Source organism: Mollisia scopiformis, assembly GCF_001500285.1.
Source record: "Mollisia scopiformis unplaced genomic scaffold LY89scaffold_19, whole genome shotgun sequence".
In the NCBI taxonomy this organism is placed as follows: Eukaryota; Fungi; Ascomycota; class Leotiomycetes; order Helotiales; family Mollisiaceae; genus Mollisia; species Mollisia scopiformis.
In genome coordinates this window covers 206,614-221,042 of record NW_017263599.1, presented here as the reverse complement: position 1 = coordinate 221,042, position 14,429 = coordinate 206,614, and the positions used below count along the sequence as shown (strand labels likewise).

The 14,429-nt window shown below is 45.9% G+C and overlaps 7 protein-coding genes across 7 annotated transcripts; 1 reads left to right on the top strand and 6 right to left on the bottom strand.

Annotated features, from left to right (window-relative positions):
• Positions 1-327: 327 nt before the first annotated feature.
• On the bottom strand, positions 328-3,184 carry LY89DRAFT_753778 (glycoside hydrolase family 3 protein; the record flags this gene model as incomplete). The annotated part of the gene is made up of 8 exons (XM_018221289.1): positions 328-588; positions 748-960; positions 1,085-1,428; positions 1,547-2,075; positions 2,129-2,197; positions 2,253-2,681; positions 2,738-3,012; positions 3,064-3,184. 8 exons carry the CDS (start codon positions 3,182-3,184, stop codon positions 328-330), a joined length of 2,241 nt encoding a protein of 746 aa, XP_018067575.1.
• A 636-nt stretch (positions 3,185-3,820) lies between these two features.
• On the top strand, positions 3,821-4,775 carry LY89DRAFT_737196 (uncharacterized protein; the record flags this gene model as incomplete). The annotated part of the gene is made up of 2 exons (XM_018220226.1): positions 3,821-3,902; positions 3,955-4,775. 2 exons carry the CDS (start codon positions 3,821-3,823, stop codon positions 4,773-4,775), a joined length of 903 nt encoding a protein of 300 aa, XP_018067574.1.
• Positions 4,776-8,434: 3,659 nt separating this feature from the next.
• Positions 8,435-10,099, bottom strand: LY89DRAFT_687419 (uncharacterized protein). The gene is given in 4 exon segments (XM_018215496.1): positions 8,435-8,534; positions 8,550-8,596; positions 8,612-9,570; positions 9,619-10,099. The coding sequence occupies 2 exon segments, from the start codon at positions 10,032-10,034 to the stop codon at positions 8,727-8,729; spliced, it is 1,260 nt and encodes a 419-aa protein (XP_018067573.1). The 5' UTR covers positions 10,035-10,099; the 3' UTR covers positions 8,435-8,534; positions 8,550-8,596; positions 8,612-8,726.
• A 917-nt stretch (positions 10,100-11,016) lies between these two features.
• Positions 11,017-11,208, bottom strand: LY89DRAFT_591271 (uncharacterized protein; the record flags this gene model as incomplete). The annotated part of the gene is made up of 1 exon (XM_018209644.1): positions 11,017-11,208. A coding segment is annotated over one exon (192 nt), but the record flags the coding sequence as incomplete, so codon positions are not given.
• A 110-nt stretch (positions 11,209-11,318) lies between these two features.
• On the bottom strand, positions 11,319-12,102 carry LY89DRAFT_155042 (uncharacterized protein). The gene has a single exon (XM_018205444.1). The coding sequence runs from the start codon at positions 11,925-11,927 to the stop codon at positions 11,457-11,459; it is 471 nt and encodes a 156-aa protein (XP_018067571.1). The 5' UTR covers positions 11,928-12,102; the 3' UTR covers positions 11,319-11,456.
• Positions 12,103-12,144: 42 nt separating this feature from the next.
• Positions 12,145-13,044, bottom strand: LY89DRAFT_687418 (uncharacterized protein). The gene has a single exon (XM_018215495.1). It carries the CDS (start codon positions 12,879-12,881, stop codon positions 12,198-12,200), a length of 684 nt encoding a protein of 227 aa, XP_018067570.1. The 5' UTR covers positions 12,882-13,044; the 3' UTR covers positions 12,145-12,197.
• A 619-nt stretch (positions 13,045-13,663) lies between these two features.
• LY89DRAFT_753772 (uncharacterized protein) lies at positions 13,664-14,358 on the bottom strand (the record flags this gene model as incomplete). Its single annotated transcript, XM_018221288.1, has 2 exons — positions 13,664-14,041; positions 14,085-14,358. 2 exons carry the CDS (start codon positions 14,356-14,358, stop codon positions 13,887-13,889), a joined length of 429 nt encoding a protein of 142 aa, XP_018067569.1. The 3' UTR covers positions 13,664-13,886.
• Between the last annotated feature and the right edge of the window lie 71 nt (positions 14,359-14,429).

The window sequence follows — 14,429 nt, the reverse complement described above, 5'->3', positions numbered from 1 at the left end:
TGAACCAGAGTTATCAGAATGGTTGCTCGAAACGAGATTAGACAAGAAAAAGCTGCTCCAAGACCTTGAAAAGTACAGAATTGAGCAAAGGCTAACAATTTTGAGAAAATATTGGCAGATTGTGCGCAAGAACAGATGCATAGCTGACGTTTGGCATGAGGAAGCACCGTGGGGTGGGCACCTCAAGTTTCCTCTCTAAGCAGTAGCCAGGAAACCTTTATCTTGTAAATAAACTTGAAGTTTTATTGATATCGTTGAAAAGAAAAATATTTAAAGTAAAATCAGAACAAATATATATATCTTCATTTATTATATCGAACTCTTAGCTCAAGAACCAAGCGTCATGGTAATATTCGCCCTCAAGTCCCGAGAGCTAGCTCCAACACTGAAGGTGTATTCACCAGTTGCAATTTTCCAATCCTGAGCTACAACATCCCAGTAGCTAAGATCGCGTCTTCGCAGCGCGAAATCAACTTTAGTGCTCGCGCCGCTGGCAATCAAAACTTTCTCGAATCCTCGCAGTGAGCGAACTGGTGCATCAGCTTCATCTGGGAATTCCACATACAGCTGGGCGACCTCATTGCCGTCCTATTTCATGACATCACAATTAGCATGCTTCTTTCATAACTGTGAGAAGCTGGTGTCAAGAGAACCAAGACACTCAAGCTTTTGGTGTATTAATTCCAAGATTTCATACTCTTTGAACAGCATGGAATAGAGCATAGTGGTTCGAGAAGATAAACTTACGAGGGATCCGGTGTTGTTGATGGTCACATTTACGGTGAAGATTTCATCCCAGAAGTCGGTTTTCCCTCCAACAGCGAGGATGCCGGTTGGGTAAGCCATTCGAATGCGGTTGCGTTGGTGATGGTGGCAGTGGCGGAGGAGTAGTTGAACGTTGTGTACGATAAACCGTACCCAAATTCGAAGTGTGGGGTTACATTGTATTTGTCGAAGTACCTGAAATAAGATCGAGGAGTCAGTTACTGGGCTCTCTTGACATGTCTCGAAAAAAATTGAGGGAAGAAATGCCAATACGGATTTGGTTTGCTAGGAAAGATCTGTAAGTCGTGCATATATCGACATTATAGTCACTCTCGTTCTTGGCAATAGTGTGAATCAAGCGACCTGAGGGATTCACGTCGCCATAAAGAACGTCGATGATGGAGTTGCCAGATTGTTCACCCAACAGGGAGCCGTAGAGAATAGCAGTGACGTTCTCATTCTCGATCCAAGAGTCAAGAATACGAGGACCAACTGTGTTCAATACCACAACAGTATTGTTGCAATTGGCTGCAACAGTATTAACCATAGTGTCCTGGTCGGTGTTTCGGAGCTCGGTGCGGTCGGCTCCCTCTCCGGACATGGCGTTGATGAAAACCAAGCAGACTGAAGCGTCAGTTGCGTAGCCAGCGTAGGTTTGGGTGACTAGAAAGCCGAGTAGTCAGTGGATATCATCTTTTGGGATGTGTTATGAAAAACTGAAGTGAAAATATGACGCATGCAGATTTATTGGGAAAGAATGAAGTCGAGAGGGCTTCCTTACGCCAGGTTCCACCAGAGAAAGAATCTCCCCCACCCCCACCACTAGAACTGCTTCCCGTGTCGTTCCCATATGTAGTCGTATCAAGGTCTCGCTTGGTTGGAATGGGTGCGATCGCTTCGGCAGTGTATGTGTCGTTCAAAATCCACCGTAGCATCGTACCATCAGCAAGAGCCTTGGTAGTAAGCGCGTAGTGGGGAGTGACTAAAATGGAGAAAGAAGTCGTCTCAGAGCCGGAGGCCCCAGCAAGATGCCCTTGGTAGACGGGTCCGGAACCAAGTACTGTGAACGGATAATTGGGCCCTACCATGATCGAACCGGCATGTGCACCAAAAATAGCGATGCTAAGTGGTTTGGATAGAGGTAACGCATTGTTTGTGTTCTTGAGGAGGACCATACCCACTGAGCCAGTAGTGCGGACAACTTGTGAATGATTGCCTCGAACGTCAACGTATGCACTTGTTGATACGGATGCCGGCTGGGAACCATTGTTGAGATTGACGTAGAAATAACCGATTACGTTGCGGATAGCCTTGTCGTCGAGAGAGCTTGAGAGAAGGAGCCGTTGTTAATACCCTCCTAGACAGTTGCGTTACTCCAGTAGCTGGAAGAACCATAGTCGAGACCTCCTTGGGCAGAGCCGTAAGCAGTACCCTGTTCAATGTATCAGCAATAATAATTGCAAATATTTTTGAAGGGGCAGTCCTACCTGTCCGTTCACGTCAGGAGTGACCATTCCGGGAAATCCAATCTCGGTCTTGAGAAGCTCCTGAAGGAGATTCTCGTTCTCACAAGACAAGGTGCCATTCACCTTTGTCATTGCACACATGACTGTTCCCATCCCATTCTTGATCCCATCGTAGAATGGAAACATATAAGTTTCATGTAGGGTCTTATCGTCGACATTACTGGTGTACGGTGCAACATCTGACGTTGAACTACCCGAAGATTGGCGGTTAGTTTCTTGCTCGTTGAGCAAGAAATGCTTTCCACATGAAATAACCCCAACGTCTGATATAGCCTTGGCTCCAAGGCCAAATGCTATGCCGTTCAGATAGGAATCTGGACTAAGACCTTCAACGAGACGTCCAGACCAAGGAGTTCTGCCGAGTGTTTGAGAGGTTGGTGCTTGGGCGACCTAACTCGTTGTATAAGCAGCTGATAGTATACATCTTGAGACAATTTATCACAGACCTGAATACCCTTATCATAAAACTCAGCGGCAACGGCGGAGAATTGAGTGCTGATAAGGTTTTTGTCCCAGGTGTAGACAATGGCGGAGCCTTCGCTGAAGCCAGTTTCATAATTGTAAACATTGGGCCCTTGTGTTCCGTCTTTCATGACTAGCGCAGTCCAATTAAGAGCATCAACATCGCTTCCAGTGATCAATGAGAGCTTCTGCTCGTTAGTCATCTGGCCAAGGAAACCTACAGCCTTTTGATATGCTGCATCCCAGTCACCAAGCGCAACTACTCTCCATCAGTTAAACGACAAAACTACACTGGTTCGTGGACATATACCTGCACCAGAAGAGAGTAGACCTGTAGTGGAGAATGAACTTGAATTGGTAGCTCGCTTGCTCTGGGCTAGTACCACAGGCAGGAGGAAAGCTCCAATAACATGAACGAGTGAGAGTTTCATGTTGAAAGAAGTATAAATATTGCAAAGAAAAAGAGAAACGACTGAATGGTGCGGTGACAGTAATGTTGTATGGTGGCCTCTGCGAGAAGAAGACTCGAGATCTTATAGACTTACGCTCAGGGATTTCGTTTATGGACATGATGGGCAGAAGTCTGGACTCCGCACACCTCCGGACCCTGTTCCTGTCGTTCTGCGTCAACAATATACATTCCCGATTAACAGGCATCACGACAAGAGTTCTCTCGGATCTAACCTGTCCATAGCTACAGGAATGGAGTTTGCCGATCCATTATCCCGCTCCGGTAGCGACAACTCATATGGTTCTTGGGTGCCGGATCCACAACGTTACGAATCGCCCCTTTCCGTCCACATCGCTTAAGTGACACTTTGTGGAGCCAACAGCAACGTCCACAAAGGAGCCCCATCTTGAGAATCACACATCAATGGATTTCTTCAAAGTCCATAATTGCATTGCCATAAACAAGAACATGGGCCGTGGGGTCAAAAATGTTTCGAGATTGCCAGGACCAGATCTCCTGCGTGTCGTAGTCCACCTGTGGCGCTTGAGTGACCGAGAGCCTGGGAATCTGTGACTTGACTTCTGTGATCGACGCCTAAGAAATTTTATACGTACTTATGCCGAGTGCTGGGGGATTGAATGTTCGTAGTGGTTTATCCCATCAACTTACTCGCCCTTTCTTGGGGTCAGAGAATGTTGGTATTCATAGAGCCTTGATGTTCTCTCTCATGTCTGTACAGACACGACTCAGCTTACACCGATGTTGAGCTCATCAGTATCGAAAGACAGAGAAGGGGCTGCGATTCTCTGAAAGAGAGGTTCGCTGCATCCTCAAAGCTAGGGGGTTTCGAAGATGTATCGATGAACAAGTTCGAAAATGAAGCGACTGACCATGAGCTCCGTGCCAGGGTTGTTGTCCACCCAGAAATCGCGGTGTTTGGAAGACAGCTGTGCGAGGAGAAGGTCGAAGCCTGGTTTAAGCTAATGCAAAGTGGAGATCATATTTTCTACTGCAACGATAATACCTTCTGTACCAATGTCGAAGTTTTCTTCACTGACTCTCCATCTGAGCCTATTGTCTTTCCCTGGCCCTGGAGCATGGACATTACGCAAATGGCTTCAGTGAGTGTTATCATGGTGCAATTCACAGCACAACTTGTTCGCCATATTAATAATGGCGGAGAACACAGTACCTTATGGGTGTCTCGACAATCTCTCAAGGATTTCATCCCGTTTGGAGTCGTGAAAACACTAGGATATTTGGTTGACGAGATGCTCATAAATCTAAATTACAACTATTTCGAAGTCTTTGTCAACAAATCAAAAGAGTATCCCTGGACAGAATTCGCCTTTCCAGGTAGTTTCCTGTCAGGATCGAGAGAAGAGATAGATGTCGAACAATTGGCACCATCAGTAGCTTACCATGTCGAGAAGGATAACTCTACACAAGATTTATGCTACACCTATGCTCGATTTAGCACCGAGTTTCGATCCAGGATAACACCCTCCAAGTCACGGCAAATCTTACATCTCAAGGCTATCTGGGAGTTGCGCCAGGACGAGCCCAGGTAGGGGACAAGATATGTTTTCTTAAAGGGGGTCAAGTTCCCTACCTTATTCGACCATCCGCCAAGTTGGGGCGCTTTTAATTTATTGGTGATGCTTTTATACATGGATTAATGCACGGAGATGCTAAATATCAGGAGCATAAGGTCGAAGATACCATACTAAGTTGAGAGAACTGTTCAGGCTCCATATCTAACGAGAGATTCGGATTAACGGCTCCTTTGAACGGCCAGTTCTGCAATTACGGTTCACATGCAAGTGTATTACAAGGTCATGAAAAAGGAACGAGTGATTTGTATTTCAAGTAGGCCTCTAGGTGGTTGTAAGAGAAGAACCAAAATCAGTGTTAAGTCTCTGAAGGAGCCAAAGATATCGTTTTTTCGGCATCCAGTTCCTTCCAGCTTGGGGCAGTCACTAAGACATAGAAAACTTTTATGACCGATTCTGGTGTTGCGATGATGCAAAATATTGCCTTAACTGAAGAAGATCGGTGGTTCCGGTGCTCTTCTGCTCTGGAGAAGTTGTGTGGATGCCTTTGTACTGCTCGGGCCCTTCTCCATCACGTCGGTACTTACAAGCTTCGGTTGTTTTCTTGTTGTTGCCAATACTGGTATTGCAGCTAATAATCATTTTGTCAGGAGGAAAAGTGCGGTTCGTTTCTTTAGATCTGTTTTCTTCGCTTGTGGACGAGGCGGGATCTGAATAGTGCGACATGAGTATGAGGTCACGAGGATGCGGCCCTGATGCGTATTGTATGTTGTGGTCTATGTTTGTGATCTGTGGCGGTATAGAAGTCAAGTGAACAGTAAGGCAGATTGTGTAAATTGCGACTACGGAGGAACTTTTATATTGTCAAAATAAACCATGTGTGAGTGAAGCTACCAAGTTCCATTCACGGAGTCGAGTGACACAGTTAAACAAGTCACTCGAGCAGTCCGAAGGCTGATTTGAATCGTAAATGGCAAATGTACCATAGTATAAGGTATGTGAATCACAAAATGGATTTATTTGGACCCAGCAGTCACCAGCAATAGTCTTATTCACGAAGGTTTGTTACTTTCAAGCGCTGCAAGCTTCTTCGAAAATGTATAAATAGCAGATCTTCTGCCTCAACTTTGCTTATTCTTTCCTACATCATACACGCGCACATTTACATCTACACCTGCACACACCTCTCCAACAAATCTCATATCGTTCGCAACCAAGTTGTGATCTTCTTACAAATACTACCAAGTCACGATTGGAGGTGCCGATATCTCAGAGCAAGATGTCCAACACTGGCGCCGAGGGCGCAACGAGCTCTGCACCAATCGATATGCCCGCTCCTCAGTTAAAACCAAGTGGAGTTCCCATTGGAAAAGACTTCATCGAATGTTGTTATGATTATATCAACAAAGTGCCAATACAGGAAAAGGGATCTGTTCTAGGCAATACGTGAACACCTGATTCTTGTAAACTAAACCCTCCACCATTCATGAATAGCGAAGGGTCTATATATATCGCGCCCTAATGTGTAAATGAATTAGCCATACATGAACACCTGTATTTAGTGCAAAAATTCATAAATAGCGAGAGACCAATCGAAAACAACCCTAGTGCCCTCAGACTTTAGCACCTTAGCACTTGAGCACTTTAGCATCTTATCACTTGAGCACCTCAACACCTCAACACCTTAACACCTCAATATAGCAACAAAGTATAGCACCTATACTATTACATCACTATGCCTCAAAACTCTAAACACTTTAATACTCTCAGACTCTGGGAATTTAAAACTCTGGTAACTAAAGCTTTAAAGTACTCAAATGCTAAAGTAACAAAGTACTAAAGTACTAAAATACTAAAATACTGAAATACTAAAGTACTGAGCAAAAGTGTTGTGCGGCTAAAATCGAATCCTTATTTCCGGCTTGTTCATCAATAGCAAGTACTGTAGAATTCAAAATCAAAGGTACCATACATCAACACCCTACTATCATGAATGGCGGGGGTAAAGTTGATAAGCAGCGCGTGTTTACGTACGGGCTAAAACGAATCATAACAGCTTTGCACCTCTTAACTTGTTTCAAATAACTGTAATTTCTCTCTCATACCCCATAATCGCCGCGGCGAGAACTGATCAGTTAATTATAAAAAGTGCAAACTTGCGAGTTGGCAATGCCTCCTCTTCAAACGCCTGGGCAGGATCTCTCGATTCTAACAAGCAGAAGGAATCATTTTTGTGGAATAGTACGGAAAGACCGCCACAATTCTCGCAGTCGAACCTTACCTGACTTGGGATGGCTTGTCCGAACCTAATTCCGTTCGATTTGCATCACAGAGATATCGATCAATTCGACAGCTCTCACTTGACAATAATTGCAGGGAGAAAAACAGCACTCATATGCGGTTAAGAATCGGACAACGTCCGTCTTTGGCAAGGGCTTGACTGCGACGCAGCTTCAAAGTGGCATTTCTGTCCATTAGAGTATGGTAATATCCATCATCTCCCACCAGCCTTCTTCTTCAGCTGCTGAATCTGGAATTCGCACCATTCTAATCTTGCGGTAATCGTGATCAGTTCCAGTAATGAGTCGGAGGACCAAGTAAAACGTCGCTGTACGCCGAGCGTTTACAAGTTCGAGGGTTACCTCAGCGTCGGCATGAGCATTGAAAGAAGTCTCCCGGTGTTCGAAGCGAGCAACCTGAAGCACAAGCACAAGGACATTGTCTGCCATCGCAGACTCTTGCATGTTGTGTCCTAAATAGTCCGGAAAGCAGCGAAAGATGTCAATGGCCAGGAGACTTTGACCTCATGTAAGACCATGCTCCTGGAGTTTAGTACCTTCCGTCTCTTCAAATTTTCGAAATGGTTGACAGAGCCTTTGGAGGTGGATCTTTGCTGATAAGACTTGGCCGAAAGGATTACCGTTGGCATTTTCCACCAACACATTTACCAAATTGACTTCTCGACTGTCGACATGCTTCCGGTCGGCAACTTCGCACTCGTATACTCTGAGTTCTGTTGTTCTATCTTGTATAGAAGCCTAGCTCCAGGATGGGGCTCGTTGCCAGCTGACCATGTCTCTGAAGGACATCTGTCTCCTCTGGTGCTGGCCAATCTGCTCGGCTCTGCGCAAAAGGGGTTCTTTTGATATCATGTTTCGAGCTTGGCCCGGGGAGTGGTATCATGAAAAGTTTTGATTTCCAGTAGTCGAATCTGCACACTCCAGGTAGGAGTAGTCTGAAGTGCAAAGTGCGCCCCTATAGTTGGCCCAGTGTGCCACTATCTTCGTAACCGAGAAAGGAATGCATGATAAGTGTTTCGAATGGGACAATTGCCTAGGTAATTCAGCAGAGAGGCGCGCGACAAGACTCCGAAGGAAGTCGACCTATTCCCTGGACGAAAGAATTTGAGAAGCAAGCATGACGAAATCGAAATTTAGTGTCTCATTCTACTATCACCATGCCTCTGCGGTGACCCCTTCGATGGTTCACTTTTCCCCACTGGCTTAAGATTATGTTGGATTTCTAAGCACAACAAATTTTCATCCACCGTCGCGAGCGTCGCGATTACAACAGATTAACTTTATTCTCTTAAGTACTCCCTCTTCGAATACTCTGTCCTCGAACATTACGTCCTCCAACGCTTCCTCCCCGAGCATTACTACCACTTTGAGCACTCCCTCCTCGGACACTTCCTCCTCGAGCACTCCCTCTTCGGACACTCCCTCCTCGAGCATTGTTACCACCTCGAACACCTCCTCGGGTACTTTCTCCTCGAGCACTCCCTCCTCGGACGCTCCCTCCTCGAGCATTGTTACCACCTCGAACACCTCCTCGGGTACTTTCTCCTCGAGCACTCCCTCCTCGAGCGCTCCCTCCTCGAGCATTGTTACCACCTCGAACACCTCCTTGGGTACTTTCTCCTCGAGCACTCCCTCCCCGAGCGTTACTGCCACCTTGAGTGTTCCCTCCTTACAGATTCCCCTGAGAATTGTCGCCTCTCGAAGGCTCTTTGTTTGAGCTTCCTCCACGAGCATTACCGCGTTGAGAACTACCGCCCCTAGATGATCCTCCCTTGTTGAATCCTCCTCGGGACTGAGTAGCTGTTGAGGAACCTCCTCTTGAGCTTTCTTGGCCTCGAGTCTTGCCACGTCGAGAATTACCGCCCCCCGAGGATCCTCCTCTTGAGCCTTCTCCCGGAGAAACAGCGTTCTGAGAACTAGCATCTCTGGAATTCCCTCCAGAATTCCCCCCAGAATTCCCTCCTCCGGAACTGCCTCCTCGAGAAGAGCCTTTTCCTGTCGCCGGGGTGCTTCGAGCAGGCCCCGAACTCAGTATTACAGTTTTCCTGATCACTCTTACAGCAGGTCGGGATGCAGGAGGCCGAAATGCATTGCTCCACGAAAATGCTTGTAATGCGGTCTGTATATTCTGTTGATGGTGAGCTTCTTGTGCCTGCCTTATTTCTTGAAGAGCTTCAAAATGCTTTTCGACTTCAGCTTGTATTCTTGTGATGGAAATCTGGAATTTGCTCCGCCAAAGGTCTTGTGCTTCAACATCTACTTGTGCTTGTGCTTGTGCTGAGATTGAGCTTTGCAACATGATCAGATCAGGTAGATTCGGAAGAATCTGATCGAGCCTCTGCACGTGGCTATCGGTGGTTTGCTGGATAGTAATGAATTCTGCCTCAATGTTTGAGCGTAAGGACTCGATGGCAGTCATCAGAGGGGGAAAATTTCTCGATATCTCCTCGGTGGAATCTTGGAGTTGCTGAGGAGAAAGCGTGGGCTTCTTGGACATGTCGACAAGGGTATCCCTAGCTCTATTTAGTTGAGTGATCTTTCCCATTGATAATAACACTCACAGTACTTGGAGGACAATCAAACCATTCAGAACATTTTGAGGATGCGAAACGGCAACTTCCAACTCCTTAATATGCCCAAATAGCGCAAGATGAATTTCCTTCCAAACCTTCTTAGCCTTAGAGGCCGTGGCATTGACTCCAAGCGAGGTGTCGTATCTTTCTGTTTTTTCTCTGAAGTGAGTCACTGCAGCAAACAAATTTTCCGCATTGTCCTCAAAAGTGGGCCTGAGTTTTAAATCCGGGTGGTTGTGAAGGATGGCTTCCACTCCCTGGACTGTTGCTTCAACACCGCTTAAGAATTTCACTGCATCCTGGTACTCAGCTTTGGAGCCGCCGGACTCCTTCAGAGCATTCCCAATCTTGACAAGTACCTTAACGCATTCTGCGATATCACCTGCGGACCATCCAAACGACATCTCGAGTGCTCTTGAAAGATCGTTGAAGAGATGAGCTGATTTTAAGAAACATAATTTTTTCAAGGCTGAAGCAGACAAAAAAGACCTACACAACACAACTTGGTGAGGCTTTCAACTAGGCATACTCGGTGTTGGTCGCATTGAAGCCTCAGGCATGAAGTCACGTGACTGAGCCGGAGGAGTGAAGTTTTTCTTCTTCTCCAAATAATAAAATTGAATAGTAATTTAACCTAAGAGGCATGTATCAATATCTAATACATGTTATTGTTTTATTCAAAATTTCGATAAATCAATTAATTCTATATAATATAAAGAAAAGAAAAGTTGTTAATAAACCGAATAAAAATTAAATATGATAATTTATTGCCGAATTTGGCCCGTTACCGGGTGAACACTTTTATATGGGAAACTCGGTCGTCGTTTTGTGCGGCTCGGGTTGACAAGGGGTCCAGAATCGGCTCTTGCAAAGATGGAGAAGAATCGACCCTCCACTGAACGCCATCGCGACATCTTGATAGGTTCACAAAGACGGCAGTGTTCCAAACCAACAGACATCGGCAAGATTTATATTTAGGCAACATGGAAACTACAACCGACTCGCGAGGTGGCCAGAAAAGGATCCCCCTATGCATGATCCAGGACTCAGGGCTCGGCTCAGGTTAGAACAGCGACTACTTAAGTCCAAATACGGATATAAACGTTAGTGAGGTCCAGATTTATTGCAAATTTAATTGGTTCAAAGACGGACATAGAAAACGCTCATATCGATATTTTAATGTCGAAGTACTTGTTAAGGCTTGCCAATAAGTATCAATATATAACGGCTCATTGGATTTATTGCTAGCGAATATAGTTTGAGTCTGTTTGCTTGCTTTTTGATGTTCTTGATGGGGTCCTGTAAGTATTTGGTTAAAGAACTCTTCTATCACAAAATGTAACCCCCTAGAAAACAAAGGTCCGACCCTCAAGTTTCTGCGGTATTTCATTCGGGATCGACCATAATAAATGCAAAGGCAATCTTGCAGAGGTAACGGTATCCCAACCGTCTCGTAATAATGACTGCATCTCGGAATGTGTGGGGGAGCGCCGAGACAGGCAAGCCATCACACATCTTCCATAGATTCTCCTTCTTAGTAACAAGCTCATCTTTACTTCCCCAGCAATGACTCAGACTTAGTCAGCGTCCAGTTTCACCGCTCGAGATATGTAGCTTCACGAATGCATCGCCAACTTCTCCAACATCAATCAATCGGGTTGGTAATGTCCACTCTTCTGTAATACAGCGTTTTTTATGTTCATCGAGACATGTCCGCAACCAGAATCTGATAATATCGAAGCAATATTTTCCACGAACATCCTGCGCTAGCGGTCGCCTGGCGAACCTATTTGGAACAAGTTTCGAGACAGCATCGCTTGCATTTCTCAGCGGAAAGTTTGAAGAGCTTCACGTACTGGGGTCACACCTTCACAAGCATACGATTCGAGGCGCCGAAAAGTAGTAGCATCCCAGAAAGAACGTCGTTGTGTAAGGAAGCAGAGGGCATCTTGCCGGGAAAGCTCAAAATATATTTGCGCTTTAGCACCGTGCAGTGCTCCCAACCGATTCAGATGATATTTACTCACACTCTTCAGCACAACCTTGCAGAGAGCACAACCTACCTTAGCTGAGAGTGCAAGTGTTGAAATGCTCTCATGGTGCGGGTACGGCTGTGGTGCATCTTGGCCTACAGCTTGGACTCCTTGAGAGGTTCCCATGAGAATATCGAGATTGAGAATATTCTCGCACTTGATACAATACATATTGAAATATTGCAACAGACAACGCAACGACGATAGCAAAGGCTGATTGAGACATGCTTTGGGTTTGATATACAATAGGCGGGTTAATTGCATATGAACAACGCATATGCTGGTTGTACAACCGGAAAGATCATGCGGACAAAATCAACGAATAAATGCCAACAGTAGCGAGAGTGCTTGCAAGATCACCAATGCCACTTCGACACTGCCCGATCAAAAGACAGGAAAATAAAAGGCATGCAGCTCAATAGGCCACTCGGCAGTCATAGGAATACAAGACGACACGGGGGTTCAAAGTCCAAAACCAGAGGGCAGCCTGACATGAACGGATATTGTTACAGTCGATATACACAGATCGATGATCTATAAGACCACCTTCTCCGACCTCATAGGCTCTTCCTGCATGGACCCAGGTTCCACCACTTGCTCCTCCATATCCTCACCGATCTCGAGTTCTTGCCCCTTCGCGATGTCTGCATCGAATTCCCGGATTTCCTCGGCAACCTGCAGCTTCGTAGCCTTCTGACCATTCCATCTTGTAGGAGCGTCCACTTTCGGTGGCAACCCGTACGCTTCCCTCTGCAACCTGAATCTCTCCTTCACCGCGTTCGTCTGCATGATCCGCCACCTCAGCTTCCACCCACCCATTCCCAGCTCCTTTATTCGCGCAGCCTTCTCCCCCAACAGGTACTCATCTAGTCCCCCAACCTTATCTACAGTTCTCAGCACTCTCGTCGTGATCCTCAATTTGATGTAATTTTGTAACGCTTCGCTCCATAATCGCTTGAACTGTACATTCGGCCGCCAGTATCTCCTCGTTTTGATCTCGTTCTTCTCTGAGACCATGTTTCCGAATCGAATCTTCTGCGTGCCGTAGAGACCAAAATTGGATTGTTTGTAGATTTGTGAGGGGCCATACGGGTATGGTGGCACAGCGGTATGCTCGTACTTGAGTCGCTGCTTCGTGGATTTTGCGAGATTCTGTGCTGTGCAGGTGAAGGTTCGGACGTGGGTGAGGGACGGATGAGAGGGAGGGTGGAGAGGCATGGCGAAGGGGCCTCAATTGAGGCGCGAAGTCGGGGTCTGCGACGTAATGAGGGAATGTATCATTCGGATATGAAAAGGAAGACGAGAATAGAAGAAAGCCAGTTGCAGGGTGCTGACTCGGTGCAGTGCTGGATGTGCTTTGTTGAAGCTCGAAATTTTTGTTGTCGAAACTGCGAGGCTGCCCAGCTGCTTTCAGCCTGAGGCATGAATCTCGCAACTTGAGCAACTCACGCCAACACCAGACAATCAGATAGATTCACCAAGATTGGCTTGAAAGAAAGCCTATGATAGTTGATTAAAACTCAATTATAGGGATCGACATTCATTAAATTTTTATCTTATCTTGTAGTCATGTGATACTGATTGCCACAGCAGGTCGCCATCTCTTACCTAGGTTCTGGCGACACTCCAGAACACAACTTCAGCGAAATCATGAATGTTCTCTTTGGTCCTCCTCGCTGGATCGACATTTCTAAGAGTAGTATGTACAACTCAGTCCCAGTGGAGCTTGCAGCAGCCTGCAAATCTTGACAAGCATGCTCTGAAATTTCATATCGAAAACAATCGCATGCACTGCCTTGGCTATTCAACAGAGGAAGATTCAAATTTAGGACCGAACTTCCATCGCATTCATTCATTCATCCATCCAGACCACCGCTTTACACCAGACCCGACTATCAGAGTAGTTCTCTCTATTGCTGTTCCCATAGACTTTAATAGCTAGGAATACCACAAGACGGATAGGAATATCATCAAGGCGATGATCATCATCTCCCCCCAATCCCAGCTTATGAAATGCATGCGCTTCCATTACTTCAGATGAGAACTTGAAGGGTTCGTGCTTGAGATCATCGAGATACTCGCACTTCAAGATCGTTCGTCCTTTCCACAATTTTCCAGATATCTCAAGTGCTTTCTGGAAGATAGCCTGCAATTCTAGATAACCTTCTGTACCGTAGCTTCCGACAGCGTACTCATCAACAAACAGAAGTTTGACGCCTCTTCTTAGAACGCTTCCGTCAATTCATAAGCAGCTTCCGTTCGTCGTTCGGCGGCAGCTTCTCGTGTTCGGGTTTTATTTGATAATCCGTTATCCACCAGGGTAGGATCCAAGGTAGACATCATGTCGCTTCTCCAGAGTTGAGCTCTGGTCTCGTTGACTTTGATGGTTAGTTTGATATTTTAATGAGGTGATCCGCTTACCATCTGAGAGCTTCTGGTACACATCTTTTAAAACACTATCACCGCATATATCTGGACAGTATTCGTCAGATAGCGGTAGGACGCCGTCCCTCTCTGCAACAGAGAGCAGTGGTCTTATGCGCCGAAATGGAGCCTCAAAGACCTTGGTGCAAATATAACGTCCAAGGATGGCTGACACGGAAAGTATTGATGCTGTACTCGACAAAGTAGCGCCCAAGACGACCCTCAAGTATTCTAGCAGCTGCCCGCTGTCTAAGACTGTGAGTTCAGCCATCATATCCTCCAGATCATCTTCAAGTTTTCTATTTTCGAGATAAGTACATTTAGGCGCAACGCCACACTGCT